This window comes from Biomphalaria glabrata, chromosome 1 (assembly GCF_947242115.1).
Source record: "Biomphalaria glabrata chromosome 1, xgBioGlab47.1, whole genome shotgun sequence".
Taxonomy (NCBI): Eukaryota; Metazoa; Mollusca; class Gastropoda; family Planorbidae; genus Biomphalaria; species Biomphalaria glabrata.
Window position 1 is genome coordinate 11522275 of NC_074711.1, and position 21587 is coordinate 11543861.

General features: G+C 38.6%; 1 protein-coding gene across 2 annotated transcripts in view; it reads left to right on the forward strand.

Moving 5' to 3' along the window:
- LOC106072959 (growth arrest-specific protein 1-like) overlaps positions 1-20113 on the forward strand; it is a 42990-nt gene extending 22877 nt beyond the window's left edge. The window contains exons 1-3 of one of the 2 annotated variants that reach the window (XM_056022103.1): positions 11221-11375; positions 16277-17287; positions 19899-20113. In XM_056022103.1, coding sequence (XP_055878078.1) covers positions 16567-17287; positions 19899-20041 — 864 coding nt within the window. In that variant the 5' untranslated portion in view covers positions 11221-11375; positions 16277-16566 and the 3' untranslated portion in view covers positions 20042-20113. Of the gene's footprint in view, positions 1-11220; positions 11376-16276; positions 17288-19898 lie in introns of those variants that run through there. The other variant, XM_056022105.1, reaches the window with a different exon arrangement.
- The last annotated feature ends 1474 nt before the right edge of the window (positions 20114-21587 follow it).

The window sequence follows — 21587 nt, forward strand, 5'->3', positions numbered from 1 at the left end:
AACTGGATCATTCACATGCATTGACCTCACCGTATGCGTCCCCGGACTTCTGGACGATTTTAAATGGTCAGTTAGCAATGATCTACGGGGAAGTGATCACTTCCCAATCATCATTACTAACAATCTCCCTTCATTGGGACGACCTCAGCGGTGGAAACTGAATAAGGCCGATTGGGAACAATTCCAAAAAAGATGCTCTGAGGATATCACAGAAAATATCCTCCATGAACAGAACCCAGCTGATACCTCTGCTAGCAAGCTACTAAGTATAGCCAGGAAAGTTGTACCCCTAACCTCTGCAAATCCAAAACGGCCTAGCAAACCATGGTTTGATACAGCTTGCAAAAGTGCTATTGGTGATAGGAAAAAACGACTGGCTGCATTTATAAAGAATCCTTTCCAGGAAAACCTAAAGCTATTCAGGATAGCTAGAGCAAAGGCTAGACAAACCATACGGTCAGCCAAAAGGAATTCCTGGAGAAGTTTTGTCGGCAGTCTGGATGCCAAAACTTCTGCTAGAGCTGTTTGGAAGGCAGTAAGGCGAATCAAAGGGAAAGAATCAAATGCAATAGGGCATTTGAAAAACCAAGGACGAACTGTCACGTCCCCCAGAGAAATAGCTGACTGCCTTGCATCCTCAATAGCAGAAAAATCATCCACTGCACACTACACGCCAGAGTTCCAAAAAGTCAAAACCAGGGAGAAAAGACACCCCATTGATTTCAGGTCAGAGAACAATGAAGACTACAACAAACCGTTCTCGCTTGAGGAACTGAGGGAATCGCTGGACAAGTCACATGACACAGCGCCTGGAGAAGACGAAATCCATTACCAGTTCCTCAAGCACCTTCCCGAACCCTCATTGGCAGTCCTGCTAGGGGTCTATAACTGTGTGTGGCAAACAGGCGCTTTCCCAAACAGCTGGAGGAAAGCCACAGTTATACCGATACCTAAACCGGGAAGAGACGGCTCTGACCCAGCTAACTATCGACCAATAGCACTAACAAGCTGCATCTGCAAAACCATGGAAAGAATGATTAACAGTAGGCTGGTCTGGTACCTGGAAAGGAATAAAGTGATCTCAAACTACCAGTGCGGATTCCGGCAGGGGCGGACAACAACTGACCACCTGGTAAGGCTGGAAGCTTATATTAGAAATGCATTACTCAGAAGAGAACATCTAGTAGCTGTATTCTTCGATATAGAAAAGGCCTATGACACAACCTGGAAACATGGCATTCTACGTGACCTGGCGCTTATGGGGCTTAAGGGACACCTCCCCCGTTTTGTGGAGGAATTCCTGAAAGATCGAAAATTTCAGGTTCGAGTGGGCAACTCCGCTTCTGACACTCATGACCAGGAAATGGGTGTACCCCAGGGCAGCATTCTGTCAGTCACCCTGTTCAACATTAAAATAAATAGCATCATAAATGCGCTGTCCCCTGGCATAGAGTGCTCTTTGTATGTTGATGACTTTGTCATTCTTACTTATGGGAAAAACATGAACACCTTAGAAAGGAAATTACAGTTATGTTTAAACAAAATTCAGGGTTGGGCAAACTATAATGGTTTCAAATTCTCAGACTCCAAAACAGTTAGTATGCATTTTTGTAATCTAAGGGGACTCCACCCAGACCCTGAACTATTTATACACAAAAAGAAGATCCCTGTCGTGAAAACTACACAATTTTTAGGCCTCACCTTAGATTCCAAATTTAATTTTCTCCCCCACATTAAGGAACTTAAGAAGAAATGCCAAAAGTCATTAAACATACTAAGAGTACTCAGCCATACGGACTGGGGAGCTGACAGAGATACCTTGCTGCTGCTCTATCGGAGTCTAATTCGATCCAAGCTCGACTACGGATCCATAATATATGGAGCAGCAAGGAAGTCGTACCTAAAAATACTGGAACCAATACAAAATGCTGCCCTGCGTCTCTGTCTCGGCGCGTTTCGTACATCACCTATCCCAAGTCTCCATGTGGAGGCTGGAGAACTCCCCATGGATATAAGAATGAAAAAGCTTGCAATGCAGTATATAGTCAAGCTAAAATCCAACCCCACGAACCCTGCTTTTGACTCCATATTTAACCCCACAGAGGTAGAATTATACAATCGAAGGCCTAACGTCATACAGCCGTTGGGCCTTCGAATGAGAGAACCCATCCAAAATTTAACCCCACCCATTGACCAAATCTCTAAAATAGAAACCCCTCAGAATCCTCCTTGGCTAATGAATAAACCCAAATTAAATTTATCCCTCCTTAATTTCAAAAAAGAAAATACAGACCCAAGCATACTACAAGTCCACTTTAAGGAACTGCAGGAGAGCTACGGAGATTGTGGCACCATCTACACAGACGGATCCAAAATGGAGGGAAAGGTCGCGTGTGCCTGCTCCTTTCGGAACAAAACAATCTCCCGTAGACTCCCCGATGGCTGCTCCATATTTACGGTCGAATTGCACGCAATATTGCTTGCACTTATGGCCGTAAAAGCATCAGAAAGGAGTAAATTTATAATCTGCTCCGACTCCAAATCTGCATTGCAAGCTTTGGGGCGGATGAAGACTGACATCCCATTGGTACATAAGAGCCTGAAGCTGTTGGACCTAATAACAGCCGACCGTAGGGATGTCACCTTCATCTGGGTCCCCTCCCATGTTGGCATTGAGGGAAACGAAGCCGCAGACAGAGAAGCAAAGAGAGCCCTAAATCATGCGGTGTCAGGAACCCAAATCCCCTACTCAGACCTGAGACAAAGTATTGCCTCTGCCACCTATCGAGAGTGGCAGAACCGATGGGAGGCTGAGACTCACAGTAAACTCAGGCAGATTGTGGCGGATGTCAGGTGGCGGCCCACATCTAAGGGTCTGACAAGGCGTGGTAGCACAACCATGTCCAGACTTAGGATTGGCCACACCTACATCACGCACTCTTTTGTACTGAAGAGAGAGGAGCCCCCACTTTGCGAGTACTGTGACTCTCGCCTCACCGTGGAACATATCCTCGTTGATTGCCCCAGATACCAGGATGTCAGGGCGAAACATTTTAGAGCCACTAATCTAAAAACACTATTTAATAATGTCGACCCTGGGAAGGTACTGGGCTTTATTCGGGAAGTGGGGCTATCTACGAAGATCTGATTTCTGAATTTGTGAACATGCACTATTTACATTAGATTTTTACCAAATATTTAAATTTTTACTACCTTTACTATTTTAACTGTGAATAGGCCTTAATTTTAATTATATTACTGTATAGAATCTGGCCCTTGTTGTTTAGAGAGAGAGTAGTCCTTAAGGGACTGCAGGCACGACATGGCCTAAATTGTGCTGATGTGCCTCAAATCAACAAATCAAACAAATCAATCCATCTATCAAGGCTTGCCGGAGACGAGCTGTAAGCACCTCCTTGGTACCACCAATTATCTCATATCGGTAACGAAGTTCCTTCTTAAGCTCTTTAACTGAGAGTTGGTCTAATTGTTTCAAAGCTGCCATTGTAAATCCTACCTCCTCTCGTTGAGTTGCCTATAATCCCACTTCTGACACCAATTGCAATAACTGAAGGGAGGCAACTCAACGAGACATAGGCGTTTATTTACACTGAGACATGAAGAAACGCAAAGGGCATCTGCCTTGAGTACAGCATCTCCATTGTTGTGGGTTGTTTAGTTAATAGATGTCTGAGATGTAGAGTAGATTTAGGTCTATATGAAGTATTTCTTAATTAACTACTGGAGTTCGTTTAAAACCAACAACATAAAAAAACTTGTATAAAATACTTAAGAAAAACTGTATGAATCTTAATACACAACTTTAATCCAATATGAAGGGGCACAGTCCAAATGTTGACAGTTACTAAAGCTGATGTCTCGTCACTATGAGTAGAAGATGAGTCGTTGTTGTTCGTTAAAATCTATCCCATCATTCCCTATTCAGTTCCGTCTAAAATAGTCTATTTATAGTCTTGTCAAATTCCCAATTAAAGTAAACCTATAACACCATATTGACTCTCTCCTTGGGCGGAAAACGTTCTCCTCTCTTCCTAATGTCGACATCCTTATCAGTTTAGTTTATCACAGTGCGCACCTTCTAGCTTAGAAGGCGATGCGCATGGCAGAGTCATAACAATAATTACAATAGTAAACTGTAAATAAATTAAATGGTTAACATATTTATACTGGATTAGATGATCTACACAATAATAATTTATGTCTTATTATTTCTTTTAATACCAACTCGAGACTCGCGGATATATCTAGAATCTTCTCAGACCTCCAGCGTTATCACGTGACTAATATTTCTTTGCCATCTGACCAATCAAATTACAACTAAACACATTAAGTTTGCATTTCTGACCAATTATAAATTCTCAATTAAAAAGATGAAGCAAACTTGGACTTTCCCGAGCTAGCTGAAATCTGTTGGTAAACCTTGAGCTAAAAATAGACAATGTTTACGTGACAGTTTCAAACGATACGTACAGTAACTAAGCCGAGATCTAGAACTTACTCGAAATTCCAAGTCATACATTTTGTGAATCCTTGTATGGTATAGACTAGTATAGATCTAGATCTAGACTCGTTCAGAACATTCAATTCTAAAGAAAAATAATGTACAACTTTTCACATTTTAATTTCACAACTCTACTACTAGGTATACTATCAGATTGTTTTCTTTGATTTGGAACATTCGCTAATCTATATGATAGGGGAAATACTTTGACGTTGGAGCAGATAGAATTTATAAAATTATTAATAGAATCATTCGGAGGGCTGGTGAGTGAAAATGAGCCTATACATTTACATGAGGGGTGGAAACAAAAGGAAACAAGCAAAATTAGAATATTGTATTTATTAGTAACTCTCACTTTCTTTTCTTTTTATTTCTCCTTCTCCCATTCTCTATTGATTCTCTTTAAATCTAATTCCCTCTCTTAAACTCTCATTCTATCCATCTTCTCTTTTATTTCTTCCTCTTCTTCATTTCTCTCTATGCCTCCTTTTTCATTTTCTATCGATTCGCTTTCAGTCTAATTTCAGTCCTTTCTCTCTTTCAATCTCTTTCCTCCCTCTTTGATCTCTTCCTTTCCATTCCCTTTCTCTCCCTTTTTATTTCTACATCCATTCACTTTAAATCTAATTCTCTCGATTTCTCTCTCCCTTTACCTATAGAATCTCATTCCGCATGTATTTCTCTTTTACAATCTCTATCTCTTTCTTCCTTCATTCCGTTCTCTCCATCCCTCTCTTCCTCTTTCTTTTAAACTAATCCTCTCTTTCTATTTGATCTCTTCCTCTTCATTTCTCTCTTCCATCTCTCCATAATCTAATTCTCTCTGTTTCTCTTACTTTATCTATAGAATCTCATTCTTCATGTATTTCTCTTTTACAATCTCTATCTCTTTCTTCCATTCTTCCGTTCTCTCCCTCCCTCTCTTCCTCTTTCTTTTAAACTAATCCTCTCTTTCTATTTAATATCTTCCTCTTCATTTCTCTCTTCCATCTCTCCATAATCTAATTCTCTCGATTTATCTCTCCCTTTATCTAAAGAATCTCATTCTTCATGTATTTATCTTTTACAATCTCTATCTCTTTCTTCCTTCATTCCGTTCTCTCCCTCCCTCTATTCCTCTTCCTTTTAAACTAATCATCTCTTTCTATTTGATCTCTTCCTCTTCATTTTTCTCTTCCCTCTCTCCATAATCTAATTCTCTCGATTTATCTTTTTCTTTATCTATAGAATCTCATTCTTCATGTATTTCTCTTTTACAATCTCTATCTCTTTCTTCCATTCTTCCGTTCTCTCCCTCCCTCTCTTCCTCTTTCTTTTAAACTAATCCTCTCTTTCTATTTGATCTCTTCCTCTTCATTTCTCTCTTCCCTCTCTTCATAATCTAATTCTCTCGATTTATCTCTCCCTTTATCTATAGAATCTCATTCTTCGCGTATTTCTCTTTTACAATCTCTATCTCTCTCTTCCATTCTTCCGTTCTCTCCCTCCCTCTCTTCCTCTTTCTTTTAAACTAATCATCTCTTTCTATTTTATCTCTTACTCTTCATGTCTCTCTTCCCTCTCTCCATAATCTAATTCTCTCTGTTTCTCTTACTTTATCTATAGAATCTCATTCTTCGTGTATTTCTCTTTTACAATCTCTATCTCTTTCTTCCATTCTTCCGTTCTCTCCCTTTCTCTCTTTCCTCTTTCTTTTAAACTAATCCTCCCTTTCTATTTAATCTCTTCCTCTACTTTTTTTCTCTTCACTCTCTCCATCTGTTTTTCTCCCTCTCTCCCTCTATCTCTCCATGTCTGTTCCTCTTTGTCTTATAATGAAGCAAAAAAATCTATTATATTTTTATAAAATTAGAAAATGTTTATAAAATATTTTATTTAGATGCAAACATAAAAAAATGAACATTTATTCAAAACGACCAGCTTTCATACCATAAAATACTGCATATCAAAACAACCAAACAGACTGAATGCATGCATAACTCGCCTTCATCTCAGAACAAATATAATCAAAACAATAGTAAAAACATTTGCAAACATAACAACTATACTGTTCATACCTTCAAATTAAATCCAAAACTCTCTACTCTATCTATCTATATCTCCTTCTGTGTATATCTACTCTACCTTTAATCCGAACCACCATCTCCTTCTCCTATCTATATCATTCCTAACTAATTTCTCTCCCCCTCTCTTTCCATCTACCCCAATCCTAACCCCATCTAACTAATTTTTCTTCCCCTAAACCTATATTTCCATCTGTCTCTCAGTCATTTCTCTCTTCCATTATCTTTACTCTTTCTTTTCCTCCCCTTTCTTTCTTTCTAAATCCGTTTACTTTAAATCTAATTCCCTCTATTTATCTCTCCCTTCAACTTTCTATCTATCCATCCTAACGTCATCTAATTACTTTTTCTTCCTCTAAACTCATCTTCCCCTCTTTTTCTCCACTTTTCTCTCCTCTCTCTACCTATATCTCCTATGTATATTATCTCCATCTTCAATCCGAACCACCCTCTCCTTCTCCTATCCGCGGCAATTCCATTTCCTAATTTCTATCCCCCTTTCTATCCATCTCCCCCAATCCTAACACCATCTAACAATTTTTTCTTCCCCTAAACCCATCTATCTATCTCTTAGTTTTTTCTCTCTTCCATTCTCTTTCCTCCCCATTTTATCTCTTTCTTTTCATCACCCTTTCTTTCTCTCTTTTTATACCCGTTCACTTTAAATCTAATTCCTTCTATTTATGTCGCTCTTCAGCCTTCTATCCATCTACCCCAACCCTAAGCCCATCTAACTACTTTTTCTTCCCCTAATCCTATCTTCCCCACTGTCTATCTATCTACTCTCTTTCTCTCTCTCTCTCTCTCCTCTCCCTCCACACAACAATACACACCCACCCACACACACAGACGCATGTCCTCAAGGAAAAAAAATGAAATTAAAAATTTGCTCTAGTTCTTTCTATTTTTTAACGTCCCCTGTAAGAGAAGCCCTTTTAGATTTGTGCAAAATGTCCGTCTGTCAAACTCAGATCTCAAAAACTAGAAGAGAATTGAAAAAAATATTATTTCACCATGCACTAAGTTATGGTACTAAACTAGTTCCTTCAAAATTTTTAAAGAATCAATTTGTGTGTGTGTGTGTAGTGGATAAAAGCCGCTTTAGTTATTGATCTAGACTACATCTATAAATAGAATCTATAACTAATCTAGAATCTAGATATCAATTATAATCTAGAATAGAACTTGTTTTCTACTAGTCTAGTTCTAAATCTAGTCTAGATCTGGTTCTAGACCTTAGCATGTCTAGATCTAAACTAGATCTCGATAGACTAGGTCTAGAATGAGACTAAACAGACTTTAGATCAAAATCTAAGTCAGTAAGAATAGCACATTAGGTTGTTGAAATAAAACTTTTTAATAGCAGAAAAAATGCAATATAGATGCCTCAGAATATGCATTTTGTTGGCTTTCAATATCAGAAATAGTGCTTGGCGGCGGGGCTCCGCCCCGCGCTGGTAGAGCTCCTACCGCTCCCCCAGACCTCTTGCTAACAATGTTTATAAAATATTTTGTTTGTTTGTTTTACATGTTTCGGATGTTCCTTCAAAGTTGAAGATAATTACTTCCTAGTCCAAACCTCCCGCAGGACGACGGGGGATGGAAGTGGGCAGGGTTTGAACCCTGGACCATCAATTAACCTGAACGACAGTCCAGCGCGCAAACCGCACGACCAGGCAGGAGATGGGGGGTCTACGATTCTCCCACTAACTCCAGAAAGAACCTATTCTAGGGCTCATTAAACGTCCGAAAGAATGATGGGTCAGAATGTACTAAAGATTATGTACACACACACACACATACATACTGTTATGACTCTACATTGCGCACTGTCATTTGGCGCGACATTGTGTACCAGAGGACACGATAGAGAACAGAGGAAGGAAGATGGCCGATGATTAGCGATCATGTCTATATATGGCTCCTTTTGTCTCGAAAGGCAATGGATGCGCCCAAGTGAGTCACTGGTTTTGGCTTAATCTTGAGACGGGGCAGAATCTGGTGTGGCTAATCAAGCCAATTCTAGAACGGAAGACTTTGCCACAATTCGTACATGTGTATGCCTCTGATTTAGGGCTAGCAGACAGGGCAGCTTTCTTTTTTTCCCTCTTGATTAAAGCCGCTTCAATTCTTTTGTTCTCAGCAAGGGTTGTCCCAGCACGCACAGTCTGTCTCCATGCACTCCGGTCTTTGGCTATGTTTTCCCACATACTTTCACTGATGCCTGAGGCTCTCATGTCTCGCTTGCAGACATCTCTATATGTTAGTCTTGGGAGTCAGACTCATGTCTATGTTAGCGATGTAAACAAGAAGGCCTGAAATCTGATTCTAAGTTTGTCTCTAGATTTAGTTTATAATTGATTATTAAACGTTCTGTTTTATATCACTTTTGTTGTGGTTAATTGCTAAGTTATAGCAATTGGTGTCAGAAGTGGGATCCTCAACGAAAGTGGAGAAGAAGGTCTAGATCTATGTATAGGACATTGAACGATTCCATTTTCGGGTAAATCAACATAAGTTTCGGTTTTAGTTGATCAACGTTTGAATACTGGATGGTGTCTAAGAAAACACAGTCAACTGTCATTACAGGAACTTAGAAATGAACTCAGAGGTAGAGAGCTGAAGGTGAGCGGCAACAAGGAGGCACTTATGGAGCGTCTTAGGCAAAGCATGATAGAGGAAGAACAGGACCTGGAGACCTATGTGTTTGAAATAGAACAGACTATGATGGAGCTTTGGAACATAATACACTGAGGTGGCCACATAGGCTACACAGATAATACTACTCTGACAGCGCTCTCTGCAAAAGACAATGTTTTCTGATATGGAGTATATAATAGAGCTAGATAAAATTCGTGCGACGGTTCGAGGACTTAGGTAAAAAAAAAAAAAGAAACTAACGGTAGGCCTACATTATGGGACATGAAGTGAAACTCAAGTACTCGGCCTTCACCTTTGTTCTGTGGATGTGATATATAGTCTATGGTTGTATGTATCACTCCCCGATCACCCGTAAGAGTAAATTAGAAATTTTTTAAAGCCACAACTAGATCTACGAGAAGAAAATCAAAACTCTTTGATATTTACTTCCGGTTCAATTAGATTTTGAAAGATTGAAGCAAAGCTCGTAAGTATTTGACAAACATGAAAGAATAGTCGAGCGATTCAGGAATAAAAGATGATTCTTTACCAATGTCTCAAGAACTCCACACAAAACGGAGAGAACATCAATCAGAACCGTTGAAAACTGCAATGTTGGATCCCATGAAGAAAACAGCACACTTTTTTTTCCTTGGCACTGTCTGCAAAAGAGCTCACAGCTCAGCAGTAATAAAGCTGGCTAGAAGAAGAAGAATGATCCCATAAAATGCGAATTACCCATGCCTGACTGCAACATCATGTACGTTAGGAAGAACGAAGCAGTGGTTGTATGTCATTCATCTAAGGACAACTTGACCATTCTTAAAGTCAGGGCCGGCCTTAGGCTACTGCAACCTATGCCGCCGCAGTGGGCCCCGCATTTTTATAGTCCCGCGCTAACTCTAGGTGTAAATTATTCAATTCTACTATTATAACTTTTATTAATATTACAGGGTTCCCGCGACCTCCTGATTTTCCAGGAGCTAATGAAAATCTCCTGAAATTATTAAATTATCCATAAAACGCATACAAATCTCCAGAAAAATAGGGGGAAAAATCATATTGGGATGTCATTCAATTACTTGAGGTCAACAATTCACGAAAAGATTGGCAATTCTTGCTATAAGGCGTGATATATGTAGGAAACAGAATTTGATGTTATACTGTTTGACTTCGCTATACGCAAGACTCTTAAAGTTATTTTGGTCGTGATGTTGTACTTAGTAAACAATAAATAAAATGAAAAGACGAATTTATTTAATAATATAAAATCTTTATTTTCACTTATTAGGCCTATCCATATCGATACCCAGACTGGGCCCCGCGCAGTTCATTTTGTATAGGCCCCCGCAATCGTTAAGGCCGGCTCTGCTAAAAGTAGGCCTACACTCTGCTGTATATCTATATTAATTTAATGCTAGTTCCTTTATACAACAAAATACACGAATAGTAGGCTATAATGTTTCGAATACTTTCACTTAATTGGACATCCTAAATCCCTGTTGTTGATTTGATGTGACTTAAAGGTTTATTCTGTTTGTTGTGTCGGATGATATCGGCTTTGAAAAAAAAAACGCATCCACCAAAAGCTATTCAATCACCTCACCTCATCCTATTTCATTTCTGTGTGTGCTCTCCTCGACCCAAGATGTAAACAAAAACTCTTCAAAAGAACAGATGCGACGTCTGCTCTGTCTCGTATTTTGGGCAAAGAAATAAATAAAGAAAAAAAAAAGGGGGGGGGGGGAAGGAACAAGGTCGCACACCGCCATCCGTATTGCATGCTTTTTATTGACCGGGGGGGGGGGGGGGGGTTGTGATCATATAAAACCTTCTGGCTGCCCGCTCTCAAACCTACCCCCCTTATTTCCTTTCCGATCCCTTCTCACAGGGGTCGGATCATATTGCTACCTTACTGTTGGTGCGATTTTACCCCGCCTCCAAAATCCACCCCCTTTTTTTTCCCACACCGACGGCGCAGGTGAAAGGGGCACCTGTGACTTAGCGCTAGAAACTCAATAGCCATCTCTTCCTCCGGACTGTAGTTTGTACCAACAAACCATTCTTTTATGTGTATATTAGCTTTGTGTTGTTGGTTTTTAATATAGATCAATATCTAGTTTACCAACAATTCCATGGGTAAATATAAGGTACGTAATATGATCTATCTATCTATCTATCTATCTATCTATCTATCTATCTATCTATCTATCTATCTATCTATCTATCTATCTATCTATCTATCTATCTATCTATCTATCTATCTATCTATCTATCTATCTATCTATCCATCCATCCATCCATCCATCCATCCATCCATCCATCCATCCATCCATCCATCCATCCATCTATCTATCTATCTATCTAACTAACTAACTAACTAACTAACTAACTAACTAACTTTTTTCTTACATATTTATAAATAAATATATATATTATATTGGAACTGCACACGCTAATATGCCTAGGGAAAAAAGAAAAACAACAGCACACTCAAATCATTTTCTAATAAGATTTTGACTAACAATTGGAATCGAGAATCGATAAGTTAAGTCGTCAATGGTAGGCCTATTATTTTACGAATTCCGGGAAGTCATAAAAAAAGGGAAAGATTACAAGAAAAGTATAGACTTTAGTTCCATTTGTTTGGTGTAGCCAAGCAGAAAGAATGTGAGAAATGATGGTGTTGAAATTAGAATTGAAAAACTAAATATCGAAGGTCTGCTTTTAAATGACCATTGCATTTTCCACTATCGAGTTAAAAAGCATAGTGAAATGAGTCAATATTAACAAGCAAAATATAATAATACTTAAAAAAACAACAAAAAAAAAAAACTACATAGCTACAGCCACATCTCTCAATACTGTATTATTTATTTCTCTTTCCCCATATCAAACTATATGGCCTACCACTAATGTTTTAAAAAATTGATTCATATTTTTTAAAGGAACAATATATAGCCTAATTGTGCAAAGATTCAACTTGATCCGCCAATGGGAAGTCGGAGAAATAACGTGTGCTAAGTTTGTTCTGTGGCTTCTTGATAAATAGAAAAGACATCGCACCAAATCTTTCAAATCATAGAAATATTCGAAACAGCCTTAGGTATGCCTTTCCAAAACGACTAGTAGGCCTAATCAATGTAATCTTGTAGACGTGTACATCCAATTAAAAAGTAGGATGAATTGTCTTGCCATACGTTTTCTTCTGTTTCCAAACTCTTCTCTTCCAACTGTTTTCCGCCTGAGGGCTCAGTGTTAAATTTACCTAGAGGCAAGATATGTTATAGATTAGGGCCCCCCATTTAGGCTGCATGCCCACCCCAAAAAAAAAAAAAAGGTTTCAGTGATATTTTAGGCCTATATGATTGCAATGATTATACTATGGGCGTAACAAGTGGTGTGGGGGGGGGGTGGATTTATGAGGGGATCCATATCTCATATAGCTTACAACCATATCAAGTAGACATATAAATCGACCCTGTGAGGGCCTAATAGTCCGATACGCGAGTCACTGACCACATCACCGAAAATCAAATCCATTAGAAATGAGCCTAGGTCTATTTGACTTTTCATTGCACATAGGGTAGGAGTTTCGAATGACCGGATAACACTGCTTCACTACATTATTATTCTAGTCTAAAGTTAAAACAAAAACTTGGTCAAATAAAACCAGACCAGATGTTTATTTCTTAGGCCTACACTTCTCATGAAAAAATCGGCCCACGTTTGTTTGTTTTTTTAGTAATGGGATAGCCGAATGAAAAAAACTAACAAACAACACACAGACAAACAGACATAGATCTACACAAACACTTCTAAAAGTAATTAAATAATGAACCAGATACACCCAGTTGTTAGGCGGTAACAGTAGGTCTAACTGTTCATGAAAACACAGAGAGAGAGAGAGAGAGAGAGAAAGAGAACTGGTTTTGTCATTAGACCTAGCCTACATAATGTAGTCTGATCGTTAGTTCTTTCTGTTACACCTTCTGTTCTGTACATTTTTCTTTTCGTTTTTTTTTTTTTTTAAATCAGTGAGGTGCTAAAATATTTCATCTTTGTGCTAAAAGGTTGCGATGTTGAAGGCCAACGAGCGAGAACATGTTCAGCGTCGAGAAACATTTGGCATTTTTAACATCTTGTATCTTTTGTTTCGCCCTTACGGTACATCACTATTTTCTCAACCACGTGAATTACCTCGCCTGTTTTACCTGTGCCTTTGGGATAGGTCTTTTGAGTTTCTGGTAGGCTCCAAAATTCGATCACATTTATTTCTTACACATTTTTTCCCTTCACGAAAAAAGAAAGAAAGAAAGATTATTACGAGCTATTTCATCAGCTTCTGAAGAGGCTTCCTTCAGTGAAGTCCAGTAGGGAATCGGCGACCTCGAGGGCGCTATTATCCCATTGATTGTTAGAAAGGCTTTTATCCAACAACCAGGCCTGGACATGGGGCTCTTCACCCCTGTCCTGTCTGAGAGTTCCCAGCGGTAAGCGGCCATAGTGACTGACTGGGCCAAGCCGACCGTACCGCGTACACAGCGCACTGTCCCCGTTCCTGGGCCCCACTCGCTTCAAGTGGCCGAGAACAGCGCTGACTGTGGGGAGATTATCTCATATTCCTATACTGTAACCGTCACTGTTCTGTGCAGGGACCGCCACTCCAGCTAAAGGGACACTGTTGACGGCCCCCTTTGTGGAACGGCGTGACGGACTTTTCGGACTGGGTTGCTGGCTTTTGTTCAATCCCCACCCCGAGTGAGATTTAAAAAAACACGAAAAGCTCACCCAGGGTATCCTGCTGGGGCCTGGTTCGTTATTCGTACTTAGCCTATCTAGTTCCACTACTAGACGTTTCCACCGGAGGCGCCACGCTGAGGCGACGGGTAGCTGGAATCCTCCGGGAAGAGGCTTCAGACATTGTCAGTGACAGATCTTTGTGGAGACAGCTTGCTGCCCAATGCGCCGAACGGCGCGAGAGGATCTATAAGTCTCCCTCAATATATGAGCTCCAAGTGACTCGAGTCGAGCTTCAGACTAGAGCTACTAGACATAAAACCCTTCTTGTGTATGACTAACGAATTCTTCTTAGATATGTTTATATTCACAAAATTCTTGTAGTCAGAAAAAATATCTATATTTCTACTATATATACAATTTCATTTAGAGAGAAAACTAAAACTCTAAGTTACGTTTCAGTGTACATCCTATAATAATAAAACTTGTCTTCAAGTCCGAAGATTAATGAGGAATGCAGTATTTCCCGTGGCTACGGCTATTTTGCCACATCTAGCGCAGGATTAACCATTGTCCGCCGGTGGTTTCTTCTTCGTTTTCATTGTTATGTTGGAGCGTTCAGATGACTTAGACAAATACATGAGATGAACTGCGCAGTGGTTTCCAAATCAGGGAGCTCTCCATATAGTTTTCTTTCTATTGGGGTGTTTTGGGGCCAGTGTCTTATACGGGCCTCTTGGTAAAGAGAGCAGTTTTGGAGGACGTGGTCGGCATTCTCTGGTGATACTTCACATGGGCAGATTTCGCCGGTAGTTTATTTAGATTTTCTTTTCGCTGTCTACGTCTGTCCTCGGCAGCGGATTTTCTTTAGGTCTCAAATGTGTATCCGCGGCCTTTTTTAAGTCAAATCTAGCCGTCTCGTTCTGAAGCCGCCTGCAACCATATGCTCTCTTCTATGTCAATTAAAGCAAGTTGGCGCCCAATGTGGTCTTTAAACGAGACCATTCCTTATAGAAGGCCTGAACACTGACCTGCAACGTCGTAAAGACCTGTGACGTGCTAACGAGCTATTGGTGTAAACTTCCCACAGGTTGTGACGTTGCAGGTCAGTGTTCAGGCCTTCTATGATGAATGGTCTCGCTTTAAAGCCTTTACGTGCACATAGTTATACTTTTTTAGATCTAGAATCTAGATACTTGTAATTGTAATGATAAAATTGAACAGTGTTGGCAGAGTGACAAGTATTTATCAGAGACATTTAGAGTTAGCTACATCGTCTTTTCTGCTTACTTGCACTTAATTTAAATGAGTGCACACAAGGGCAGTTACTAGCAATCCATTCTGTAAATATCGTCTCCCCTTACTTATTAGAAACGTGATGAAGCACAGCCAGCCTATCCACTAATATTTTTCTTTAAATTCATTATAAGGTGTATGAATAGCATATAATTTCTATAAATTAACACCTTTAGACCAATGTTGGTGAAACTTGGCAAGAATACTCCTTGGATCGCTGCGTTTGTTTTCATTTAATCCTTCGCCCTCTGAGAGTTCTGATTTTCCCTCAGTTGACCCATGTCCATTCTTCCATCTTTGCTACTTGGTCTATCGATCTCCCTCACGATTGCTTTGGTTTCTAAGCCTGTCTCCTCCTCTGTCGGTTCCACTCAAGAGCCTGTCTTGCAATGATGTCTGCTGTTCTTCATATGTTGTTCCCTAATCCAGCCCCAATTGCGTCGTTTGATTTCTTGTTGGGTTGTTTTCCCTGGGCTGTGATTTGAGTTTTTATTTGGCTTATAAGACATAAGAATTTGTTCTATTTCTTTTGTTTTACTGTTCAAAAGAAGCTCGTGCAATGGTGTGTATTACTGCAAGCAGTTCTATAAAAAGCCAACTAACATACTTCAATACACATACCACAATGCTAAGCAGCCATTCAGCCAACACGAGTTACTGTAAACAGCACTTTTACAGCGCAATTTGTTTTTACCTTTACCTATCCCTTAGTCTGTTGGACCGTTGGGGCACCATGCAAGATTTGTCGACCGTCTTTCTCCATTCCTCTCTGTCTTTTGCCTTAGTTAGAACCTCTTATAATGGCAGGCCCGTCCATTCTTTTATGCTGTCTTCCCATCGCTTTCTCTGTCTGCCGCTTCTTACCCTGGCACTGTTCCCTGAAGGAAGGTCTTTGCGAGCCCGAAGACCTCGTAATATGGCCATAGATAATTAGATTAGTTATTTTGCGCTAAATGAATACCTTTATAGTTATTATTATTATTGTATTTATATAAAACTATGTTTTCTTGTACAGCTTCATCGTAAGCAACAGTTGTGACAGTTCGTGGGATACGGAGATCTACATCTATCTGGAATGTTCGACAAGTAAGATTACAAATTAGTCTTTAGTATTCGAAGAGATAGAAGACCATTGTACAAGAACTTTTAGGAAATTGCCGGAATATATATTTCACTTTATGGATAAATTCACTCCATTGCAACAGGATCACGTTCTGAAGTCATTACGGACATGTTAACTTTAAAAAAAACAGGTTGTGCTCCGAAAAGGAATTCGTTGTTATCCACACTGACAACCTAACAGCCATGAATGTTTGTGTCTTGGGTCTTAGCCATATAATACTAATCGCTATGGTTGTAGTACCCGGAATATCGAATGACCTTCAAAGCTGTCAAGCTGCCCAGCTACGTTGTCATGCCAGAAGTGGATGCCTGATGGCGCTCAGTAACTTTTTTCTTCACTGTCAGGCTGTAATTAAAGGAGACACCAAAGCTTCGTGTCCGACAGAATGCAAGCACGCTCTGGTGTCTCTGTTGTCCACCGAAGACAACGCTGGAGTCGCCTTCATCAACTGTGACTGCCATAAGGGAGGTGTGTGCTCCGAAAGAAAAGAGCGCGTAGCTGTCTGTCAGAACGAAGTCTTGGAATCCATAAACGTTCTTCGGGAAGACGCACAGCCTGTTTCCTGCAATCTGGCCAGAGGCGTCTGCGAGGCGGATACCTCGTGCCTCGCGGCTCTTCAGTATTACTACGACCACTGTTCACGACTGTTCAGCGGCGTCAGGTGCACAGCGAGGTGCAGAAACAGCCTGGAGATACTGTCCCGCCAACCTCACGCCAGCAAGCTGCGCACTTGCAAATGTGATGGCACCGAAGACTACGATTGCGAAGCGCTCAAAGTAAACACCGAAGCGATGTGCTTCCACAACAAGAGAAAAATCAGAAACGACATTAACTCTATTCCAGATTCTGGTGATGATTTATCCAAAGAGTCTGACGAACCTTACAACAAGAAGAAGATGACAGGTCTGTATTTGGAATATTTATTTATATGACAATAGTTTAAAAAGAATAGGCATATAACCATAGACATATATATATAGACTGGACGATAAAGAACAAATTATTATCGGAAATATTTGGGAAAAGATAAGTTTGTAGATCCACATCACAAACCTATATATATTTGCCTATATCTATGATTGTAAAACAAAGACAAAATATTGGGAATATGGCAGTTTTGCACTTTTCAAAACTAAAGATCAAAGGTATATATTGGCTGAAATGTTAGTCCTAGAATTTATAGCTCAATCGCCGCCATTTTTTTTTCACATAGATATAGTACATAAAACATATTGACTCCCCCCAAATAAAAATAACTTCCTACTTCCAGTCTATATTTATTTATGTCTATGCATATAACCTTGTATAAATAAAGACTGGCCGATTAAAGAGTTTTATGAAGTGAAAATTTGTGACTTGCAATTTTGTGTACTTTATTATACAGCATTTATGTGCAGTATAAAAGTTAAGTGCTTTTTAAACTTTGTTTTTAATATATACAATGATACACGCCGATATATAGGCCTATATTGTAAATAAGGAGGCAGTGTAGCTTTGTTTAATCTCTAAGAATGAAGATCATGCAACTTTTCATAATTCGGAAATTCGAATACAATAGATATAGGGCTTACATGTTTTCAAGTTACATGAAGTTACTTCCTTCGGCCAGTCTATATTTATTTATGTCTATGCTTGCAGTCTATAGATCTAAATTTGTATCATATTTTATGTTAAAAAAAAACAAATTCTTCATTTTCTCTACATATCAAATATATGCTTTAAAATGGTGTCTTGTGTTTTGAATGAAGTTAGGGTGCACATATAAAGCGTTTCAAATCAGAAGAATATGAAAACTAGACCCTAGACACTAGAGTAAAAGTCCATTAATTGTGTATTGTAAAGAAATAAAACGTTAATAAAAGGAAATAGTTCTATTGTTGAAGCATGCATAACATTTAGTGAGCGGTGTGTTTAGCCTTCCAGAACCCACGCTAAAAAAACAAAAAACAAAAAACAAACAAATAAGAACAAAACGAAAGCGAGCATTATTTACGAGATTTCAAAGACTCGTCTGTCTCAGTGTGTCAGAGTGAACACATAAATAAAGTAATATCTGAAGACAAGTATAAAAACATTTGGTCTTACATTCAATCTAAAAAATGGAGCAGGAGTATCCCCATTAAAAGGCGAAGATAACTTAACGCTTAACGATAATGAAATTAAAGCTAACATTCTTAATAAATGTTATGCATCAGCATTCTCAGCCCCTGGAGACAAAGACATTAATAAATTTAAACCAAGTAGAAAACATAGGAGATATAAATGCACAAGAAAATGGGATCCAAAAACTATTAGCTAGCATAAAACCAAATAAAGCTTCTGGACCTGGTGGTATTCCAGCTAGATTGCTCAAAGAACTAAGCCACAAGCAAGCACCAGTGTTCAAAATACCTTTTCAGGCAGCACTAAATAAGGGCAGGGTACTTAGGGACTGGAAAGATGCTAACGTCGCTCCAGTATTTTAAAAAAAGGAGAAAAATCGGATCCAGGGAACTACAGACTAGTACAGACCAATATCACTCGCCAGCATCACATGTAAAATACTAGAACACATAATATGTAGCAAAATCATAAATCACTAAAATAAACATAATGTCCTCACTCCACACCAACATGGCTTTAGGAAATATAGTGAAACTCCAGTAATAGAATTAACTGATGCTTTTTCAAAAAGATTAGATAATATCTTATCTTATATAATACAGACAATACTTCAAAAAAGAAGATAATAGTGAGATAATTGATGTAATTGAGATTTATAACAAACGAATATTCCAATTTGATTAGGGTAACACCATCAGTAAAATCACTAAACTTAAAAATACTTCAGGACAGAGGAATAAAAAGTAAAGTAGCTATAATGTATAAGACACTACACCATAATTTACACATAGAAAAACGAAACCTAATAAAAATACTCAGAAAGACACAAAGATAGAGGTATGTTTCTTATCCCATACGCTAGAGCAAATTCCTACAAATGCTCCTTTTTCTCCAGGGCAATTAGAGAAGGGAATGGGTTGCCTGAATCAGCTGACTTGGCAGAGTTTAAGTCATTGATTAACATGCACGACTAAAAAAACAAGATTGACACGTGAAATGGCTAGAACGTAATTATCTTTTTTCTTTGAAATAACGTCTGTAATATATAAGATATATATAGACTGGTCACTGGTGACTGCTCTACCTTCTCTTCCAACACGATTTTGTCGTTGGCGCCATGTTTTTAAAGTATTTTTTTACGCTTTTAGTTTGTTCCAAACTAAATAGATCTAAAGATCTAAGTGTCTTAAATCATCAGACGGCAAGCCAGTGCGAAACTAAATACCAAGCAAAATGACAGTGTAAAGAAATCTGAAAAGGGTTCAAATAGCAACCGTATACGTCTGCTCAGTTCCATGTACGCGCCATGCTGCTCACCAGGTTACTCAAACATAGATTCTAGGGCCATCTTTGATTTAGAACATCAACTGCTCAAATGCAAAGCTAACCTTTTCTCTAATTTTCTTCACAGCGCGGGATAAGAAAAAAGCCAAACGAAGGAAAAGAAGAAACCGAGCATTAACCAATTTAAAGAAAGCCCAACGAGACAAGAAGCTGAAAGAGAAAAAATCAACACAGAGAAAAACCCAGAAGTCATCCAGTACAAAATCCTGAATGAATTTGATCTAGTAGGCTCTATAAAAAAAAAAACGAGATCTAAGTCTAGATAAAAAAAAAAAAAGCACACTTAAGCCCACGTCCTGGCTAGCCGAGACATGAGCTAATTGCATTCTCCCGCCGCAATACACAATACTTGTCAATGGCCAGGATTTGATGAGTCCCTGGGTATATACTCCATAAGAGTTATAGCTTCTGAGTTGTTTTGTATTCTATATTTTATTATTATTTTTTTTTATTGTAGGCTCCTTTATATCTGAATTTTAGTTTGTTGACGTATATACAACGTAGTCTTTAATCAGAAAATGGACATTATAGCCTACTTTAGACCTATGTAAACTTAATACATACACAGGACCTACATAATAGACGAAAATTTTCAAAATGTTTTTTCCCCAGGTATAGCACACATTGGCTACATATATCAACAACTAATAAATGTGTATACTAGGTTTAAATTCTAGATTTCTAGACCTAAATCTAGACTCTATAGTCTGCTATTGTTAAAAATTACAGACCTACAAAAAAAAAAAGAGTTAATTATTGATTTTCATAGCGTTTGATTCGCACCAGGCAACAATGAGTGAGTGAGTCTTCACATTCGGATCATTTTCTTCAACGATTTCGACTAAAATTTAGATCTAAAAGTTGACAACGATGTTAAAAGAGTTCCGTTATTATTTCCCTGGAAGTCTTTAAAAAAAAATAGAAAAAATGTATAGCTTCTTTGTTTTATGTGCGTATCGGAAATATGAAAATTGTGTTGTATTTAGATTATTTGGGGGGGGGGGGCAATTCGAAGAATCCTTAACGGCCATTGTGCTGATTTATCAATTTGTTAACATTAAAATGCGCCAATAAAAACTGTCGATGTCCAGTCTCAAGTAGTTCTATGTGTAATCTCTACTGAGAACATACCGTATAATATTAGATTAGATACAACTTCGCATGTAGTTATTGTTGTAGGGTTAACCAGTTAACTTTCTTTTTTTTTTTTACTCTCTCTCTCTCTCTCTCTCTCTATATATATATATATATATATATATTATATATGTGTGTGTGTGTGTGTGTGTGTGTGTGCGTATGTGTTTCTGTGTACTTTAATTTATTGAATACCTTTTGGATAACATTTTTTGTTACCAGACAAATGTTTCTTGAGGAGTAGCTTACCTCCCTCTGCTTTGCATCAAAGCCAATGTTTACATCCGCGTTTGACAAACGAGATCATCCCGCACTCCCTACGAACCCTTGTTTTGTTTAATAGTGAGAAAAAAAAAGTTAACACTAAAAAGGAAAATTGAGCTATGCAAATAATAATAATAATAATAATGAAAAAAAAATGTTTGCAGGGAAACGGTATTCAGGGTGATACAATGGACCTCATTCACCAATCGTAAACAAACAACATTTAGCCAGTAGTAATATTGATAAAACAACGAAAAAAAAAACTGTCACGTGACAGCCTGTGTGTATTACGTAATTTGTATAGAAGAAATAGCGAATCTCATGGCTAAATGTTGTTAGTTTACGATTGGTGAATGAG